Source organism: Uloborus diversus, chromosome 3, assembly GCF_026930045.1.
Source record: "Uloborus diversus isolate 005 chromosome 3, Udiv.v.3.1, whole genome shotgun sequence".
NCBI lineage: Eukaryota > Metazoa > Arthropoda > Arachnida > Araneae > Uloboridae > Uloborus > Uloborus diversus.
In genome coordinates, this window is record NC_072733.1 from 55688531 (window position 1) to 55710515 (window position 21985).

A 21985-nucleotide genomic window follows, 5' to 3' on the forward strand; every position below is an offset into this window, starting at 1 on the left:
TATGAGAAAATAATGATAGTGCATCTAATCAAGTGGGGTGGTTTTTCTTAAACCACGTGGTGATTGTACCTTGGGATAACCAAACATTTTGCACCTTAGGACACGTTCCAAGGTACAACATATGCATGGCTCTTAATAATTAAGATATGTTTAGGAACATGGAATAATGTTCTAATCTTATGTAATCTTTTAAACACATTTAATGTTAGATAATAATTTATTATTCATTATTCGTAATTCATTATTCAATATTAATGATTTAATTCACTACCATAATTTTTTTTCTTTTGTTTTCTGGTGCAAAATTGGTTCAAGTATATGGCTGTTTCCTGAATCATGAAGAACTTTCCTATAGTACAACAGGATGCGTCCCAAGGTACAATGGGATATTGTACCTTGGCACAGCTTGGAACCTTTACTTTAAATGGCTGGCAACATTTCATTTTCAAAATGTCTGAATTTAAAAGTATATATGTATTGCAAAGCATTATGTTGGGGTATTTTAATGTGACTTGTAATTTTAAATTTGATTCAAATAATTGACTTCAAAAATTAAAATATGAAAAGTGTCCCAAGGTACAACACTCTCCCCTATTTAACGCGACTATCTAATTACATACCGTAAATTCGATGAATTTAAGTTTTTCGGAAAAATATCTTGTAGAAACTGGTACATGTTAGGTTAATGATTTTGGGGTCCCTAAAAATTGAAACGTTCAAAAAAATATTTCATGAATGCATACAGCCAGAATGACGAAGTACTTTAGAGAAAGCGGTTACTATACCCTTCTAAGCTCAAGTATTTTTTCGGCTAAAATTGAAAACTGTCTGAAAATTCCGACTGCGAATCTAAAACTTAGTTCTCCGAAGCTTTTCTGATTTAAAAGAAAATCACTACTGTACAAATCATTTTTTTATCACAGAAAAATAGCGCATTCAAAATGGTTGAAATCATTTAAAGCTCAACTTATGTGCGGATGTGGAAATACATACAAAAAAAGAACAAAAACACTGCATTAAAAGAAACACTCATTGGTTTGACTAAAGTTTCCTCACCGAATTACTCGCAACACAATATCAAAGCATATGAAATCGTTCTCGGCAAAGATCACACACAATAGGTATGAGCCATAAATTAGGTCTTGATTGGGGAAAACTATGGAGGTTTATCCAAAGGGAGATTTGACCCATGAGGATTTTTTCCATGAAGAGGATACTTAGGGAACATTTTAGTCATATTTTTGGTTGACCAGTTACACAACAGTATTTAGCAGGGATAAGATATTTCAGAATCATCAGTGGTTTTCAAGAAATTCAGTGTTAAATGATACTGCACCTAAAAGGTAAATTTTGAAGATTTTGAAATTTTTTTGATTTTCTACTCCAGTTTTGAAGGAAATGAATTTTAAAAGTATGCATGTTTTAGTCACTTTTCTAGCTATCTATTGATATGCAGTAGTTTTATATAACTTTAATCTAAACATTTAAGGTAAACAAAAAAAAAGCTAACTAGGAAGCTTTAACCCCAAGCTAGGGAGACTTGACCCAAAGACTAATTTGATGTTTTTTCAATGATTTTTTTATTTTTGAATAGATAACATATTGTGATTTAGGCCTAATGATTTGATTTTATTGATCTAAGTTGCTAAACATTAAGGTAGATAAGAGAAAGCTACTTAGGGAGCTTTGGCCCAAAGAATAATTTGATGTTTTTTCAATGAATTTTTGTTTATGAAGAGCTAAAATATAGTGATTTAGACCTTAATGATTTGCTTTTATTTAAGCAATAACTTTAATATTGTGAATATGAAGGGAATTTTTTTTTACTTAAAGAATAACTAAAATATTATGGTCTAATAAATTGTTTTTATTTGACAAATAACTAAAATACTAATGAACTTTAAGCCCAATGATATGTTTCTTACTGAAATAACTGAAATATTGTTAAGGTCTTAACTGATAAAGTTTTGAATTAGGCTTCTGCTTTTCTGCTGATGTGCACGTTTAGAACAAACATGATTCATATAAGCGACGGCTTTCTCTTAGGACAGATTTTTTTTTTTTGCCTGAAGAGGAATTTCGGCAATCTTTGCAGATGTAAGGAGTGGGACTTCCCTCTTCCTTTCTGAGCTCCTTACGTGAGGGGGACTTGAGAAGGGTGATTAGCTTCCTAGGAACGAAGTTACGCTCCATAAAACAAACGGTCGATTTAAAGCGATAACTCAAAGGGAAGCGAAAACCGAACATTTTAAGGAGAGCATTTTTTAAGTAAAAAAAAATTTTGAAAAAAAATAGAACCGACTTCAAAATTGCTCTAAAAAGTGAAAAATAATTTTATTCTTTAAACACCATCGATAATGCTTTTAAACATAATTTTTGAAGTTGGCGCAAAAACAAAACGTAAAATCCAGTGTAACCATGCTTCGTTCACATTTTTTTTTTTTCAGAAAAGCATCCAAAGTTACGAACGAAACATTTATATAGCTATTCAAATATGCTGTCATCAATGCATAATGTATGTGATAGTGAAGAAACTGGTCCTGGTTAAATTTATAGTTGTATTTGAGTTATGGCTGTGAATGATTTTATCTATCGTTTTTGCGCCAACTTCAAAAATTATGTTTAAAAGCATTATCGATGGTGTTTAAAGAATAAAATTATTTTTCACTTTTTAGAGCAATTTTGAAGTCGGTTCTATTTTTTTTCAAAATTTTTTTTATTTCATTCTTTTTAGTGTAAATGTAGGTATTTCAGAAATAATAAGAAGTTACCATCACGAAACTTCACATTTTTTCTTAAAAATGCTCCATACTAAAAAAAAACTATCGACACGCGTCAAACTTTAAGCAATTGGCACTAAAAACTTATCTTTGTTCCTCTCTGGAAATCATGCGTACTTAATTTAATTATAACCATTTAAGTATTACGTTTTTCCTAACTAATTTACATTCCACAGCATCTAAGTTGCTCATGATGCAATCCTGTATTTTCTTACTTAGCCCCGATCATCTGTTATCGGCATAGATGATAACGATAAAAATACTACAGAGTAGTTGAGTCAAACCTAATGGTAGCATTGTGAAGGCTAAGCAGATCCTAATCACTGCATCACCTCGCTTCCAGGTTAGGTTTACCCCTACTATGGAGCAATAGCGCTGAAGAAAGGAAGATTTTGATAATTCACATAGGGTTACTATAAATCAGCAGGGTTACTAAAATAAAATTATTTACGCCAAAAATGAGATGACAGCGCCAGATTCCCCATTATCGAAATGTCCTTTGAAGAAATTTGATGCTTGCTTCAGAGAAGTCTTCATTCAAAATTATCATTACAATTACTATTAATGTTACTGTTATATGGCACCAAACTTTTATAACAATGAGTTTCCTATTGTCGCGTAGATGAAGATAGCGAAGACAATGTGAAAGCAAAATGAAGCGAATACTCGTTAGTCTCAACTCGAGATCTTTATTCAGAACCACGAATGAACGTTACATCTCCTTATATACAACTTGAGAAAGTGCTGGAACTTTCCAGACTTGGAAAGATACAGAAATTAATAGAAGATTCGAGAAAATACGGAAAACAGTAGAAACGAAATTTTAGTAAAATTCACTTTGTCCTAGTCGGGATTTGAACCCGGGTCGCTCGTGTGGGAGGCGAGAATTCTACCACTGAGCCACCGTTATCCACGGATGAAAAGTGCGAACTTCGCTACAAAAACATTTAATAGGGAAATTGCATAAAATTTACTGTTTTTTGCCCATAACTTTTTTTCTAAAGAACAAATATGGTCAAACAAAGTAATGGGACCTAAGTTGAGCCATCCCCTATCCATTAAAAAAAGAATCATCAAAATCGGTTCACTAGGTGAGACGCTATGAGTGGACAAACAAAAAAAAAAAACATACATACGGTATGAATTGATAACCGCCTCCTTTTTGAAGTCGGTTAAAAATAGTTGGGAATCTCACGAGAAAGAAGTTTACATTTTTTTCTCGGGAAGCATGCTGATTTAAACATCATAAATAACCTAAGAGCCATTCCACGGAAAATTAGACATTTTGTCTTGAACGCGAGAGCTCTATATTTCATTTCAAAACGTGTTTTTACCTAAAACTTTGCAAGTAACTTTTTTTTTTTTTTGACTAAGAAATCACAGATGTACACACAGATTACAGCAACAGATGCATTAGTTCTTTTTGCATTCGTAAAGGCACAAACATTTTCCCATTTACTGCATTACTTTCGCTTACTGGCTTTATTCTGTAGCCTAAGTGTTAAACATCTCATAGTGCTAAGATTACAATATTACTTAAATGCCTAATATGGGGGAGATATTTTTACCTTATACAGATTTATATGAAGTTTAGGACATAGAAAATAAATATGAATGAAATATTTATATAATGACGGCTATCTAACATCTATTAGAAATAGCAAAATGCAATAACAAAACATTATGAAAATGTAATTTAACACAAAATACTCACGGGAAAAAATCAATCTAGTACATATATTTTATATATATACAGTAAAACCATTCCTAACGGACACCACTCCTATGCGGACAATATTTAATTCCCCGATTCTAATGCAAATAAAATTATTACACCCCTGTCCCGCGGACAAAAAAAATTTGTCCTGTTACTGTCCGCATTAGAGGGGTTTCACTGTATTATAAAAAGCAATAGCATTGTATAAGAATGATAGTAATACTTCATTAGTGACTCCCTTCAATTCTGATGCTCATTTCTATTAGGACAAACAATAACACACGAAATGCGACTTTTGCCCGTAAACATCTTGAATTTTTAACACTTCTGAGAACATTTGCTATCACTTGTACATTTACAACTGAGAGCACACTTTCCTCGTTTTGTAATTGGAAAAAAATACAGCAAAACCCCTCTGATGCGGACAATAACAGAAAAAAAAATTTCTGCAGGCAATAGAGGGGTGTCCGCAGGATAGGGGTTTAAAAATTTTATTTGCCTTAGAATCGGGAAATTAAATTTTTTCCGCATAGGAGGGGTGTCCGCATTTGAGGGTTGTCCGTTAGGAGGGATTTTACTGTTTTAATAAAGTGTGCGAAACGTACAAAATGGACATTATTATAAAACGGACTTTTAAAGAGAGAATTCAAAAAAAAAAAAAAAAAAAATCATATATTTTAAAGCGAAACCCTACACAATGTCAGGGTTTGAATTGATTTGAACTCAGCTTTAGTATTGCAAAGGTTAAAAATTACTTGAGTTGAAATATGACGCAAGAGAGTTTAATAACTTATTTTGTTTAAATTTTCCTACATAAATTGGATAAACTCAAGGAGCTGCTTTGGAGACACTTTCAGTGACTATTTATGGAGGCTTAAGCAAAATTGTTTCAGATGTGCATAGAATGTAGTTTGTGTAAAATGTGAGGTAGCTTCTTCCCGTAACTGGTGAGATGTAGTGTTTTACACTCGAGATGAACTGGACCGTTGTATTCAAACGTTTTGTAGTGTTTACAAACACTCATGGCTTTATGTGTATGTCACTCACAGTACTGTTTCAGTTGTATTTGCATGAGTAACTTACACCACACCAAAAGTCATTGGAAATTTTACTATTTTAAGTTGCTGAATTTTGTGTAGTGCACGAAAAGTATATAACTGTGGTAACAAACACACCAATTACTTCACCAGTGAAGTATAATCGACAATTATTACAGAAAGAAGTCCTATACAAGAAATATCTCGCAGTTTTTTTTTTTTTTTTTTTTTTGATAACGTAAGGAATGTAATGATATTGACCAATGCTGTGTCAAAAGTTAAGGGGGAAGGTTCAAGATTCTCTAATTACTATCATTTTTATAGAGTCATTTATTGCAAAAAAAAATCTAAATGACTTTCAAAAACACATTCAAGTGATAATACGCAATGCGAAAAAAAAAATGTTTGACTAAGAAATGTTTTGAAGTAATGCATAAGGGAATCGTTTATACAAATAAGCATTTTTTGATGCAGTTTATTAAGTTGAAAAACATGCATTAATTTTAAATATTTGAATCCTTTTCTTTCACAGAAAGTATGTGTATAAAACAAATTAAGTTTTGCGGATTCAAAAATGTAAAGACCAAGGATCCCAAAAAGGAAACTTCATTAAAAAGCATTGCATCTTCACTTGTAAATCTCTAGTGAAACAATTGTTTCTTAGGAAATAAAGTGAGCTAAATATATTCACAAGTACGAACGGCACATTTCATTTGCAATTATTACATAGTCATTACCCTAACGTTTACATGGTTACAGCTTTAGAAATTCATTATATTTATTGACTTTTTAAGGAGTTTATTAAATATTCTACCGAAAACATACGAATAAAAAAAATATTTTTGTTCTTTACATGACATGGGAGTTAAAGAAGTGCAAAATTCTACGCACCTTTGCATCTTCTGGTTTAATTGTAAGGGGTTGGGAGACTGTCGTACTGCGAGGGAGAAAAAAAAATAAAGCTCTTTACTATGCAACTAAGTTATGATAAAGAAAAGAACACAAAACAGCGATTAAAACTTTTAACATGTTTCATTCACTCAAATATAAAATTTATTAGATGCTTTGAATAATAATCAAAACAGTTTGAAAATAACATATAACGTATGTCCACAAATGTATTTGTTATGTCATTCATTAATTTAACTGTTAGAGATAATTTAAAACGGATATTTTGCGCCCAAAAACAATTTTGAGAAGACTCTCTTTTGCATAGCTCTCTTAAAGGATTTGGGCTTATTATTTATTTCCAAATGACAATGTAGTCCAGCCATATTAGGGATTTTACCTCGGCATAGGTGGCTCGTGCTACTAGGCAATTGCTCCCTCACTTTCAAAAATAAGGGGGTTTTGCATCTCCACTTTTCAAAGTTCAATATTAACGATAAAATTAAGTGATCCCATCAATCCCAACAGAATAAAGATAACATTCCTTAAAAGTACCCCCTAAAATGGAACAGCAGTCTTTAGAAAAGTTCCCGCTCATTATAGTCTGGCTATGGTAAGTGGATTTTCATTCTAATGAGACTTAAACGGTTCCATTTTATCAAATAGGGTTGACAAAAGCCAGTTTGAGTTAAGATAACGATCATGGTCACTGTGTAAACCTAAAATTTCTCCTCTTTGAAAGCAAACATTCATGGGCTCGTCTAAGGTCAAGCATCCAGCTCCCAGAGCTTAATAAACACAATATTTAAGGTAACGGCACTGGTAACAGACATGCTTAAGACATCGCTCTCACACTGTAAAAACGATTCAGAAACGTTCCTGGAAATTAATAGGCAGCTGATGTGCCCAATTTTTACCAGTAACATATCTCGCAAAAACCAGGAACCTTTTCCGCTAAAATTCAGTAACCTTTCCGTTAAAGCCAGTCGCGTCTCTGGAACTTCAGTGTAATCTTTAGTAGGGATAATTTAACAGCTGGGCACCTTCCAGAGTTATCAAAACAGTTCCAAAAGCAGTATAGCAAACATGGCCAAAGCTAAGACAGAACTGCAAGTAAGTATCTCACTTGATTGCAATTCTTGCAGAGCTAAGTAGTCCATACTGATTCACTCCCTTTGGGAGTTTAATCGGCATGGACGTGCCGTAACCGAACTGATGCCGATACGCCTTATAAATAACTCTCAGTTAGTCTTTAAACTAGCAGCTAAACATATTTTTTACAACAGGGAGAACTCTGCATTCGGGCAACTTATAGCAATTCAGGAAACTTTTTGACAATGATACTTGATATTTCCAGGAAGTGGATAAAAACTATTGAAATCGCGAAGCGTGACACGGAAATACTCAGTAACGTTTCGGAATTTTTCTACAGTGCAGGTTAAATCAATTTTCTGAGCCTTTTAATGCATTTAGACTTTTAAAACTATTTTTCTCTCATGCAACTACATCTCATCTAACGTTTGGCTGCTTCTGGATCTCTGAACAAGTTAATTCTATTTTTATTTGCTCAACTTCGCAAAAAGGTCCGACCCCAAGTAACAGACACCAAAAAATCTGATGATACCCAGTAACAGATACGATAAGGAAAGGATGAGTAATGGACAAACCCCCTTTTTCTCTTTAAAATGTGCATAAGTTCTTTGAACATGAAACACCTGCTGAGCTCGTGGTGGCTGTTCAAAACCTAACGCTACTGCCTTGTAAATACCAACTGGCTCATAAAAATCCCTAGACGGTTGCACAATATTCAGGGGCCACAGCAACATCAGTTTTAACCGCATAAAATTTTTATTATTTTAACACTAAACTTATGACTGTCTGTTACTGGTGAGTGGACCCTTGTTACTGGTGCCGTTACACTATGTTTTTGTCTCAAAAAAAAAATAAATAAATAAATAAAACTGTTTCTAATAAGATTAGTTCACATTAAAGGGAAAATACGACTGACAAGAGGAGGGTATGGAACTGTTTTTCCAGAAAAAAAAAATTAAAACATCGCTGTAACACAATTTAAATCTGCTTGCTGAATCCAATGGTGGGGGTCTACTTTTCCACAACTTCCTACTTTTTGAGCTGTAGGCGATTGAAAATTAGCATTCAGCGACGCGCAAGTCTCGGTGTATCATGCAGAAACCAGAAACTTTTAATTAAAACCCTCAAACATTAATTATAAGAACTAAATTTAAAATTTTTTATGCATCGCCACCGAACTTAATATTAGTTGAGATTTAATAGGGTACGTATGAGAACGACTACCGGACAGTTAGTCTTATAAGCATTGCATAGCAAATTGGCAAGGAGACGCATAAGAGCAACCGTGATTGTTACTTTTCAATCTCAGAAATCTCGAAAACGCGAGAGTTGCGGAAAATTTGACACTAACACAGTATAGTATCTAAGGGGTAGCAAGCCCGGATCGGCAACTTCTGGCAGGTGGCAAATTTACCCTATTTCTGTGCTTTTTTCGTTGAAACTCGATATAAGAATTTAAAAGGAGTTGAGCAAGGTTTCAAGCAAGCAAGGTTTCAAGCAGGAGCAAGTTTCGAGATATGTCCCGGCTAGAAAAAATTGGAGATTCGGCACTGCCTTAACCATCCGATTCAGCGTCTTGACTAAATATAACAACAATGTTTAAATTTTTCTCTGGAAAAACAAGTTCGAATAATCCCCTCGTGAGTGAACATCTTACGGCTCTACAAAAATGGTTATAATAGTACGAGTATTAATCAAACAACAAACGAAACCTTTTATGATAAAAAATGACTGAGAAAATAACAAAGCAGGAAAAAAAAAGAGGTTTATAGAAGAAAATATCGATAAATAAAGATAAAGTTTAATTTATTTGCGCAATTATATGATCCAGCAAACATAAATTGTATGTTTTTAATTATTATAAATTGACATCATCTTTTCGCGAATGGCTCTTGGATAAAATGAAGCACTAAGAGTTGGACAATGAAACTACAATCCGGAGCGGGTACAGGGTTTTGTTAAAGAGAGGGAAATTTACTTGTGGTATGAAGTATGTTTGAGAAAATATGTATGTTAATGCATGACTCTCATAGCGAGAGGCAATTGCCCCTTTGCCTTACTCTAAATTCGTACTGAACTACAATACCATTAAGAAATTTTTTTTGCAAGAATCTGCAAGAGTAAGTAACGATAACTTGTAATCCATATCTACCTGAAAACCAGATGCTCGCATATCTTTGTCATTTTTATGGTATCCCATACCATCGTCAGAGTCGACATCTGATATTTCTGGTGTTGCAGATCGCCGGATAGGTGGCTGTACTTTTTCCCACTCTTCCAGGGATGCCTGCGAATCGGAATCTCCGTCCACACTGGCGCCACAGCCCATCAGAAACAAAGAGCTGCAACATGGAAAAAATTCTAAATGAAAAATAGCCATGATATAACCCCGAGATTCCAAATCTCTGTAGAGAGGTTACAGATTGTTGCAAAACACACAACCCAAATTTTCTTCTTTCAATGCTGAATCCTTGTAGAAGCCATAAATGCTATAAAAACTACTTCAACTTATTTAGCTGGCCGTAGGTAGCTTGGTGGATAAGGCGTCGAACTTGGAATTGGAGAACTCCGCGTTTAACTTCCGACGTCGCCAAATACCCACCAAGTATTGTCCGTTTTTCACGAGAAGGCACTTCGTCCCGCCTCCTCAAACGCAGAGTTCCATTTTACGTGGGGGTGATCAGAAAGCAATCCATGCGCTGCTAAATAAGACAGCCTTAACTTGGGCGTGCATTTTAACGTGAAAAAAGTCTTAGTGTCCTTTACATCACTTGCTGCACTTGTTTGTTTTCAATTGAGCTATTCTTACATTTTAAAAACTGCCGCTTTTACAACAAAATGCTATGATCTGAATATACCTTCTGCCGAAAACAGTGAAATAGAATCATCGGATACCACTTGACGAAGGAGGAGTCAAGTGCCTTCTCATGGAAAACGGACAATACATGTGGAATACGTGCTAGTTAAATCCTTGGATCCGAAAATCCTGTGGTTGGTAGCCATGGGTGCAGAGTTCCTTTCATTCCCTTTAGAACCATGCTTTAACTGTGGAGGGGCTGCTGCCATCACCGACATCAAGACGATATAAAAAAATTCCGACCTCAACCCCCTACCCCTTCCCCGCCCCCGGACTAAAACTCTTGCCTTGCCACTGAGTTACAGAGAGAAGGGCGCCGTAGGAAGGTTAGATGCTAAAAATAGTTGTTTTTACGATTCGTAAATTTATACACTAAACACCCGATTATTCGCAAGAGGCTTATCCTTTCACATTTCCAAAAAAAAAAAAAAAAAATTGGTGATGGTTAACTAAATGTAGATAAATACTCATATTTTAACTCAACAAGTGCAAAGTTTATTTTCTGACTTCCTATTGCTTTCTTTTTCTTGTTCCAATAACATTAAACCTTTTAAAGTCACCGAACCCAGACTAGTTGAAAGCTGATTTTTTAATCGACGTTACTTATTGCTTTACATCTTCATTATTAACTGATTTTTAGACCTGCCTGCCCTACTTACTGATTTTTTGAACTACGCTACTTACGTGCGTAAACAAGTGACCCGACCAGACTTGAAAAAATTCTTCTCTCTCCCCTTTGTGTGTTTGGTGTAACCTAGATTGATCTGTTACAGTCAGTTAATCTGCTTGCACGATTTGTACACGTATGTGTGTAGTGTGTGTTTGCAATAATGAGCGATCTTTCTCTAGCTTTTACATACTGATATTGTTTTACACTAGCATCGTTTTTACGTAATTTTCGGATTATCCGCGTATTCGCTCATCCGCGGTTGCCGTGCCACCCTATTCCGCGGATAATCGAGAGTTCACTGTACTTCAAAAAAAAAAAAAATAAATAAATAAAAATCCTATAAAGTAGTACCGTAGTCTTATTTGTTTATTTCGCACAATAAATCTTATGGTACCTGGCGCCGCAATATCCAGTACAAAATCCTTAAAAAAAAATTAATTTGAATTTTGACATCTTGAATTCAAATTATGTTTTTCGCAATCACGTGTTTTTTTGCTTGTGTGCAGGCATGTGTGTGTGGGTATGTGTGTATGTAGGCGTGTGAGTTTGTCTGTGCAGGCATGTGGGTGTGTGTATGTATGTGTGTGTGTGTGTGTACATATGCGTATGTGTGTATGTGTGTGTGGATATGTGTGTGTGTGTGTGTGTGTGTGTGTGTGTGTGTGTGTGTGTGTGTAGGCATGCGTGTGTATATGTATGCGTGTAGGATATGGACGCAATCTGGAGAAGGTTTTCGCTAGAGGAGCAGCATCGTGAGGCCAGTCGACGGTGGTGCTGGCGGAAAATAAAATGATAGGACCTCAAAAACAGTCAAGTGAGAACAATAAACAATCGTGATTGCTCAAAAAAAAAAGACTTAGGCACCGGCGCACCGGGAATCTTTTCGGTATCCTGTGGTACAGTACGCCACTGCTGCCATCTATCGAGACCAAGCACTGGTTTAAGCACAGACTCCCTCGCCATTTTGGGAGGTTACACTTTCTCAGGGGTCGCTCCTTTCTGCCTTAACCCAGCATGTTACACGAAAAGAGCTTCCCAAGTGGCGGCATAGGATAACAACAACGATAACAAGAACTATTGATTTTCTTCACTCTCTAGCACCACCCGTAGTAGAGTTGTGTGCTTTCAAAAACTTCGCTTTTGTACGCTATATTATTTTTTCAAAAAATATGACTTTGATATTTAGATAGTCGGCTGATTACAATGGTTCAAAATTGGTTGCCCTCTCTCTTTAATAGTTCTTACGTGAATATCCTAACTAAAACAGAAACAGATGTACTGCAATACTATGTAGCTATGAAAAAGTCATAGAATGCTTAATCCAAGCTTATTTAAAACACTATCGTCAATAATTTCCATTAAAAAATAATGGTCGCCAGAAAAGATTGACATTTTTAAACATTACATTATTATTTCAGACTAGAAAATGGCCCGTCAATATATGACGGGTGAAAGTTGCTTCTACATTTGAACGAAGCAACTGCCTGTTTGGTGATATTTTGATAGTTGAAATTGTAACTCTGACTCCAGTGGATTAACCCTAGACTTCAGTAGATAGCTTTCATTGTTGACCACTTTTTCGTTTCTTCATTCCCCTGAATTGACAGTATTACTACAGTAAAACAGTTAAGTTACCGGACCCAGTTCAGCCTTGTCATAATAAAGCATTTCCCTGCATTTTCAACATTATCAAAACATATTATCAAATTATCATGCTGTGGAACGAGTTTCATTGTTGATGACGTCAGGAGCGGTACTCGATCATAGGCTATTATATATATAAGGATATCAGTTTAAGTGAACCATCAGTTAGTGCGTGAACTTTATTTTTTTAGCAGTAGCACTTCAACATAGGATTCATTGACTAGAGTGAGTGCACATAGCGCACTCAGCACACATGAAGAGAGAGTAAAATATAAAAACGCAACAAGGTAAAATATAAAAGGCAAACTAAAAAAATGTATTTAGCGTGAACTAAAGCTCACTAAATACATTTAATTCACTATATGTAAAAAGAAAATGTATCAGAAAGAGTTTAAGTAAAAAAAAGAGGATCGAATCAGAGTTGAAAAATCTTTTTCAGCTCGTGAAACGTGCTGAATGCAATAGAGCATGAAGCTTGGAACAATTTTTGGTTGTTCTTGAACAATTTAAAGCTGTTTTAAAACGTCTGACATTGTATTAAAAATAAAATTGTGTACAGCGAAAAATTTTGTGTTTTTAATTTTGATTGAGAATGTCAAGAACTGCTAAAGTTCTTCTTTATTAGTTAAGAGATTGTTTCTCAGGTTAAAAGATCGTTTCTTTAGAACAATTTTCAACTCTCTGATATGAATATTGAGCAACAATTGCTGGAAATCTATTCGCATCGGGCTAAGTGATTTTGTCACGCAATGTAACTATGTTTTTCTACGTTGGAGCTAATACGATAGCTTGCGCTTAGATTTATTGCTATAAAATCGATGTATATTGACTTAATGTAAAACATATGTAAGAAATATCTCAATAAATTTGTACTAGCATATTTCAAGCATTTTATAGTTGCAGTTTTCGTGAGGCGTTTAAAATGAAAGCTAGAAAAGTTTGAAGAGTTAGTGTGGTGACTGTGATGAAGACAAAAGAAAAACAATAAAAATTGTATTAAAAAAAATCAAAGAATCATTTTATATGAACCCCCCCCCCCCCCGTTAACACAAAAAAAATAAATAAATAAATAAAGTAAACTTTAAATTGTTTATTGAGGAACGTAGCTAAAATTCTTGAATAGGGATTAAAAAAAAAAATCATGTATATTTTTATGCCCGATTTTTTGCACTAAAGGAATTCAAAAACCGCTTTTTCCAAGTCTTCGTTTTAGCACGTTCGAGGGGAAAAAAAGTAATAATGAGAAAATACCCCAAAGTGTTAAATAGATAAATGAACTAAACAATTGAAGTCCTTAAAATTGTGACAACTTTTGGTTGGAAAATAAACGCGCAGTACAGATGCAACAGAAACAGTCATTTTTTAAATCCGTGTCTTTCAAATCTTATGAGCAAAATATTTACATGGACTGAAATTTAAAATGAAGCAAACTCAAGCAGTAATTTTAGTACAAGAGTTACACACACATCTTAAAGATAGTGATAAGATACGATTTTGATTATTTTCCACCTAAACTGTATTGCTTCCAGCCTTTAATTTACTGCACCTCACCAAACCACTCTGTAAAAAGTCCTAATTCTTCCCTATATTCAAAAAATAAATTTCTTCTCGTGTGGATCAAGGGCGTATCCAGAAGCTCAATATGGAAGGGGTGGGGGTGCAGGCTCAGGGGTAGGGGCGAACTGGCCCGCCGGTCAATCGGCCTTCGGTCCGATGCGCCCTCCGGCCTGTGCGCCCCTTGCGACCTCAAAGCTGTGTACTTCTGGGTTTTTTTTTTAGATTTTTTTCTGTTTCTTTTTTACCCTTAAAACTGTGTGCGCGTTTGTTTTCCTTTGCGCCTTTGTTCCTATGAGACTTCGTTTTGTTACCACAAACCTGCGAGACTTTATTTCTTCTTTCTTTCTTTCTTTTTTTTTAACGCCTTTTCTTTTTTTATCTTTTTTTTCGCCCTGGAGCCTGTGCGATGTTTATTTTTTTATATTTTATTTTATTTTTTTTAATGCCTTCGAACTTTTCTTTTCTTATTTTTTTTTTACGCCCTTTTTTGGGAGTCAAGGCTGGCGACCTCTTGCGGGTGCCCCCAGAGGAGCCTCGATGGGTGGTCTAGGCAGGTCACTCTAAACTCCCAACATTTTCCTTATTTGTTAAATTTTTCTAACCGTTCGGCAAAAATATCATTCGGTTTAAGTTGGAGTTCTATTCGCAAAATTATCATCATTCGGCGAAATTTGGAGTTCTATTCGGCAAACTGAGAGTTTCTTTCCTCCCAAAAATTTAAGTTCGGGTCTCCCAAGGCAGAATCATTTGGTCAATTAGAGGACTGATATATTGCCTCCCCCCTTCTCCCTCCAAGATTTTGGTAGCTATGTCATTCGAAAATGATAGCGGTGTTAACCCAACTAAACTTCTCAATGGGCTCTCAAAGAAGATGTGTACACTTGTAAACTCTGCCCAAAGTTTCGACAGCTGAACTCATTGACAAATTTCGAAAGTGAAACAACCGTTAATTGAAAGTTTTTTTTTTTTTTAACAATTTTTATTTTGGAAGGGGGGCACTCCCTTGCTCCCCTCTGGATAGGCCCACGGTGTGAATGCACCTAAAACAGGTACCTATCCAGAGCTAAACTTTAAAAGGGGGGGGGGGCTAAATTTGGACAACCTTTCATCCTGTTATATCCAGAGGCCATTGAATAAAATTTTTAAAAATGTGGGAATACTAAATTTTCCTACGATATTCTTTTTACAAGAATTATATTGTAAGGCTATTTTTGTTTGTTCCGACCTGGAAAACACATCGTCACTAAAGCGAAAAAAACTTGGGTAACATTATTTGAAAAATAAATCACTGTGGAATTTTACTGAAATGATTTTTGAAAATGTGTCATTAGAAAGATCCAATGCTTAATTTGAATGGGAGCACTTGTGTTTTGCATATATTTTATGTGAATTTCTGCATGCTATTTAAATTATATTTATGTAAGAAAATAAATGCTGAATACTACGAGGCCATTCTATTGACTTAAGTAAATGTGAGACGATACTCTATTATGACCAATGCAGAAAATTGTTCTTGTTACTTGAATAAGAGCACTATACACAATATTTTGACTTATTAATCGGTGAATGGCCTTAAAAACGTGGGTAAGGCAAATCAACAACATGAAACTAGTTTTAAAATGTAGTACTTTATTCCTCTGGAGATTTGTTCACTCTCTCAAATCTCAAAAATGCAACAACACAAAATTTGAATAATAGCCACATTACTGAGCAGCCATGGTAGGTTTACACCCCCCTAGTGTCAGATGGTGCGTTTTGGTCGTACTTTTGAGGCTATGTGTCATTATCAGTTTTCAAAGTTGATATTATTGAGCAATCACAATTGCTCATTGCTTTCATTTGACTATTTTGATGTCCTATGATTTTATTTTCCCACCAGCTCTCTCTGCAGCATCACCGTCGACCGGCCGCCTCACGATGCTGCTCCTTTAGCGAAAACCGTCTCCAGGTTGCGTCAATATCCTACGCACACACGCATACATACACACACCTACAAACTCACACACCTACACAGACACACGCGTACACATACAGCACTGCATACACAACACGCACACATGCGCCTACACAAACACACACGCGCATACATACACACACGCTCGTGATTGCGAAAAACATAATTTGAATTCAAGATGCCAAAAATTCAAATTATTTATTATTATTATTATTATCATTTTTTATAGGGGATAAAAGAGGTCGCTAGGGTTCGTGAAGAAGCTATGCAACAGATACATTGCTTTTATGGTATGTTATGAGATTCGAAGCAGTGTTACAAGCATAAAGATTTACCAAGTTTTGGTTTCCCCTGCTGCAATTTTGAAATATATTTGAAAAGTAAACTTCAAGATACTTGATCCTTTCGAACCAAGGAGACCTGATTCTGGCTCAAGTGCCTTTTAATATGATTATACACCATGCCTCACAGCGCTCTTATCTTCCTATATTTCCTATAAATCTGAAAAAAAAAATCCTCTTTTCCTATATTTTTCAGTCCGTGCTACCTTGCCTGGCTTATTTTTTCCGCTTAATCTTCAGATGGCTTTCAGGGGAAAGGATACATTCTGAAAACTTTGAAAGTTTACAAGACTATGTTATTTCTGTCTAATGTTATTTTTTCTTTATATTTTTGTAAAATAAACTTCTTTAAAATAATAATTGGAGTACCAAGCTTTTATCTAACGCTGCATGCATAAAAGAAAAAATTTAAGTGTCCCAAGTTAGGGAGGAAGATCCCTAACTTGGGACGGTGAACATTATTTTGTTTTATTTTTAAAGTGTCATATCTGTGTATCTATCTAAAACTTGTCCTGAGGTAAAGTATTAAAGCTCTTCCTAAAATACTTCGCTCAAATGGAAAACATATTATAAATACGCTACTAAAGGTAAAAGTTCAAAACTGTCCTAATTATGAGCACTTCACTGTATCTAAAACGGAAAATTCAATTATAAAAGTTATTAAGTTGGTTATCAAAATTATGAAAAGACGACCGTATCCATCTTTGGAAACAAAATAAAACGGTTATTGCCCAAAAGTTAACGACAGTGGCAAACTACCGATTATAAAAAGCTATTATCCTTTTTAAAAAATCAACTCAAGTTTCGTTGCATGCTGTTCTTCCACTTTCCTCCATACAATTGTGTGATTGTTTAAACGCCCGTATTTATGTAACTGTCTTCGGGGAAACTCGCCAAGTGGTTTTGCCCAAAAAGAGAATTTTAGCACAATTTCAATTTCTATTCTATTCTATTCAAGAGTCACAACTGACTTCAACTGTATTTATGTCGAGGACTGCATACTAAGTGCCTTGCCTCCATTATTTTTATATACCGATAGATGGCCGCACCATCACCGGATCGAACAGTTAATGAGAATTTAGAACTAGTTCAAGAGCTAATAGCTACCTGGTACTAGCACCCCCAGAGGTATCGTTTCACTTGGAGGACATTGAGACCACGAGCATATTTAACGTCGCCCAGTCCCCTTTAATGACGACGGTGGGTCTTCGACCAGCAAGGATCGAACCCGAGTCCCTCCGGCCCCGAGTCCAATGCCTTACCGATCAGGCTACCACGGCCCAATTTCAATTTGAAAACAAGCAAAATCCTTTAGATATTTTTGTTGCCAAACAAATTGAGATTAAATATAAGACTGACAAATGGAGAGAAAGAAATTAATGGTCCCTTTCCCCCACCACGTATTTAAGTTTCAAATAATAAATATATAGCTTTTTATCTGTACAAGGTTAGAAAAGGGGGAGAGAGTAATGCTCTAGATTAGCGGGTGTCAGTCGCCAATGGGCGACCATTTCATTGAAAATATCTACCAAAGAATCAAGTTCCAGCCGCAAAAAGTGGTGACCATGTATTCCTTTTATTCGTTAAAAATAACATCCCGCTCGACACACACATATAACTCGCTTTTAATACTATATTCCTCTTTTTTTCTCGTTTAGCGCGCATACGTGATGACACTGTTAAACCTCGAAGTGAATTTACATGTGGTGGTTAATAGGGTGCTTCGAAAAAATCGATTTCTTGATTTCGGAATCGCGTTACCTCTCAAAAGTTGCAATTTCGTGTCCTCAATTGGAGAAAAATAATAAAAAACATCTAAGTCGACATCTTCAGTTCACGCATAAGGGTGAAAGTTTGAAAAAATTGAATGTTTCAAAAAATAATAAAATTAGTTTCTTTTACGTTTTTATAACGCAACAGCCATAACTTGTCAGTATATAGCGTAATTTGAACCTAAAGAAATATTTTATAGCTTTTACATTAGATCATTCGTTTGCGCATACTCCTTAAATTGGGCTAAAATTAGGCTTGCCAGATTTCTGAAATGTTCAACCGGGACACAGGAATACAGGAATGCTCCCCCCCCCCTAGCGTCGCTAGTATTCAAGAGTACACACCTGTAACTGATTTTTGGAGTGCTTTATATGGGCAGTTTATTATTAATGCTATGAATTAATGGTTACTAAATATGAATCTAAAACAGGGAAAATAAAACTTCACATAAGCAGATAATACCTGAACGTTTCACGTCTTCAATATAAATATTTACAATTTATTTTAGTAAGAAAAAACATTTTGAATGAGGAATAAAAAAGTGAACATTATTTGAGAAAACTTCTCATTTTATAGGGCTTTTTTGGTTTTAATCTTGTTGTAAAAATCCTCACAAGCTAATCCGGTATTAATTTTACAAGTCAATGTTACTAATGATAAAGTAATTATCCTAAATGATTCTTTACAGTTAATTGTTTTTGGACCTCTTTGGTCTTTTGTAATCAAATTTATCTTTTTCCGGGACGTGAAGTAAACCGGCCGGGACACCGGGATTTTGTTTGAAAACCGAGACGTCTGGCAAGCCTAGCTAAAATACAATAAACATAATTTACATTTTTACCAAAAGAAAGAAAGAAACCTTAAAAATTCTCATTATATTAGCCAATGATTGAGTAACCCGCGAGTTTCAACAATGCCTGCGACTTTCAACATGCCGTGGCGCGAGTTTCAACAATGAAACTCGCGCCACGGCATGATAATTTGATAATATGTTTTGGTAATGTTGAACATGCAGGGAAAGGCTTTGTTGTGGCAAGGTTGAATTGGATCCGGTAACTTAACTGTTTTACTGGGAAGACTGTCATTTCAGGGGCATGAAGAAATGAAAAAATGGTCAACAATGAACGTTACCTTACTGGATTACTGGGGTTTAGAGTTAATGCACTGGAGTTAGGTTACAATTTCAACTATCAAAATATCACCAAACAGGCAATGGCTTCGTTCAAATGTAGAAACAATTTTCACCCGTCATACCTTGACGGGCGACTTTCTAGTTTTTTTTTAAATAAAAACCAAAGCATTTAAAAAATTCTATTATAAATAGGAAAGCAAAGCAAAAATAAGAAACATTGCTACTCTGAACTTGACTTTGAAAAAAACACGACCATTTACATGCAGACAAAATAAAAGTACTATATGTTCACTAATTAAGACCTCCCAACATTTTGTTCAAATAAGACTTTTTATGCTCATATCATTTATTATAATGACAGCTCTCCGGAAAAAAAGAAAATGGAATCATTAGCTATAGAACGCCTTCCACCACCACTCCCTGGAATAGGAATTGTAAGAAAAAGTGTTTAGCTAACTCAATGAATCGGAATAGAAGTTCATGCCACAAGTACCCCCCCCCCCCCCCACCCTTTTTTTTTTTGAGAATTAAGGATTGCTTTATTTTTTCCTATAGCTGTTTTCCTTGCGGGGTACTTTTTTTTTCTTGAAGCATTTTTTTTTCTTTTTCATCAAATTTTTTTAAAAATGCAAAAAAGTTTTTTTTTCTTTTATTAGTCGAAATGACGCCCCCTAGCTGCGCCCCTGGCGAGAGCCACTCCTGCAAACCCCTTGGTACACTACTGTATTTATATCTACTTGTAATTAAAAATGGTCCTATTAAAAATTCTGGGGAAAATAATCGTGTCAGACGACAGACATTTTCCGTCTAATAAATAAACTAAAGCCTGTATGAGTTCTCGCATTTGCTTTCATTTAGTTATGTATTGCCTACCCCCCCCCCCCCCCCCCCGTTTGTATTATATTTACAAATTTGTAAAATATTTCAATATTTCCTTTCTTGTTATTCGCCTATATCTTTATATTCAAAATATATATCCAGCGAAATTTTGTGTTTTTGTGGACTATCATAATTTTCTAATTTGTTGTTAATTTTACTTCTAGCGAATAGGTTATACCAAAAGTGGCTCTACCATTTTCTGTGACTTTGGTTACTAGTGGCTACTATTCAGAATGCGCCTAAAGCCTTCTTTCTTCTTAGAATAAATAAAACTAGCAGTCTAAAAGTAAAAGCTACTCCATTTGAAAACCAACTCGGCCGGTTTTTAATTCCACCTTTCGGTAAAAAATTCATACGCGAATGTTGAAGAACTAAAGGTCAAAGTGTTTCCTGTCTTTCGGGTTTCAGGGATGTGAGTTTTTCTCGAGTTCATGGTAATAATAGGATGGAGTGTGGGGTAACTGCAACCTAGGAACAAACGAAGACAGTTTTTTTCTTTTTTCAACACATATATCTCGAAAACATAAAAAACGAGTTGATGTGTGCATCACATGACTTCCTTTTACACCAATTTAATGTTATTTCCCCATTATTGGCAATTTTAATGTGATTCAATAGTTAACCCTCTAAATATCACCAACAGTGGCCAAATTAAAACCAGATTAAAAAAGAAAAATTAATTTGAATTTTGACATCTTGCACTCAAATTATGTTTTTCGCAATCACGAGTGTGTGTATGTAGGCGTGTGTGTTTGTGTGTGGGGGTTGTGTGTTTGTGTGTGGGGGGGGGCATGTGTATGGGTGTGTAGGCATGTGTGTTTGTGTCTGTGTGCTGGCATAAGTGTGCGGGTAGTTGTGTATATGAATGTGTGAGTGGGGGGGGGATGTGAATGTGTGTGTAGGCATATGTGTTTGTGTCTGTGTGCAGGCATGAATGTGTGGGTAGTTGTGTGTATGTGTGTGTGTATTTGTGTGTGTTTGTATGTGTGTGCGTGCGTGTGTGTAGTTGTGTATGTATGCGCGTGTGTGTAGGACATGGATGCAACCTGGAGACGACTTTCGCTATAGGAGCAGCATCGTGAGGACCCGGTCGACGGTGATGCTGCGGAGGGTGGCGGTGGGAAAATAAAAAGATAGGACATCAAAACAGTCAAACGAGAACAATAAGCAATCGTGATTGCTCAAAAAAATAAATAAATAAATAAATAAATAAATAAAAAGAAAAATTGATTTGAATTTTGACATCTTGAATTCAAATTATGTTTTTCGCAATCACGAGTGTGTGTATGTAGGCATGTGTGTTTGTGTGTGGGGGGGGGGGTGTTTTTGTGTCTGTGTGCTGACATAAGTGTGGGGGGGGATATGTGTATGTGTGTGTGGGGGGGTATGTGTGTGTGTGTAGGCATATGTGTTTGTGTCTGTGTGCAGGCAGGAATGTGTGGGTAGTTGTGTGTATGTGTGTGTATGTATGCGTGTGTGTTTGTGTGTGTATGTGTTTGTGTGTGTAGGTGTATGTGTGTGTAGGTGTATAGGTGTATGTGTTTGTGTGTGTGTATGTGCGCGTGTGTGTGTGTAGTTGTGTATGTATGCGCGTGTGTGTAGTTGTGTATGTATGCGCGTGTGTGTAGGACGTGGATGCAACCTGGAGACGGCTTTCGCTATAG

The 21985-nt window shown here is 35.5% G+C and overlaps 1 protein-coding gene across 1 annotated transcript in view; it reads right to left on the reverse strand.

Annotated features, from left to right (window-relative positions):
* Window positions 1–10580, reverse strand: part of LOC129218754 (calpain-B-like) — a 244670-nt gene extending 234090 nt beyond the window's left edge. Inside the window, exons 1-2 of the mRNA XM_054853077.1 lie at window positions 10471–10580; window positions 9667–9856 (exon numbers count right to left, since the gene is read on the reverse strand). Coding sequence (XP_054709052.1) covers window positions 9667–9856; window positions 10471–10580 — 300 coding nt within the window. The remainder of the gene's footprint in view (window positions 1–9666; window positions 9857–10470) is intronic.
* Between the last annotated feature and the right edge of the window lie 11405 nt (window positions 10581–21985).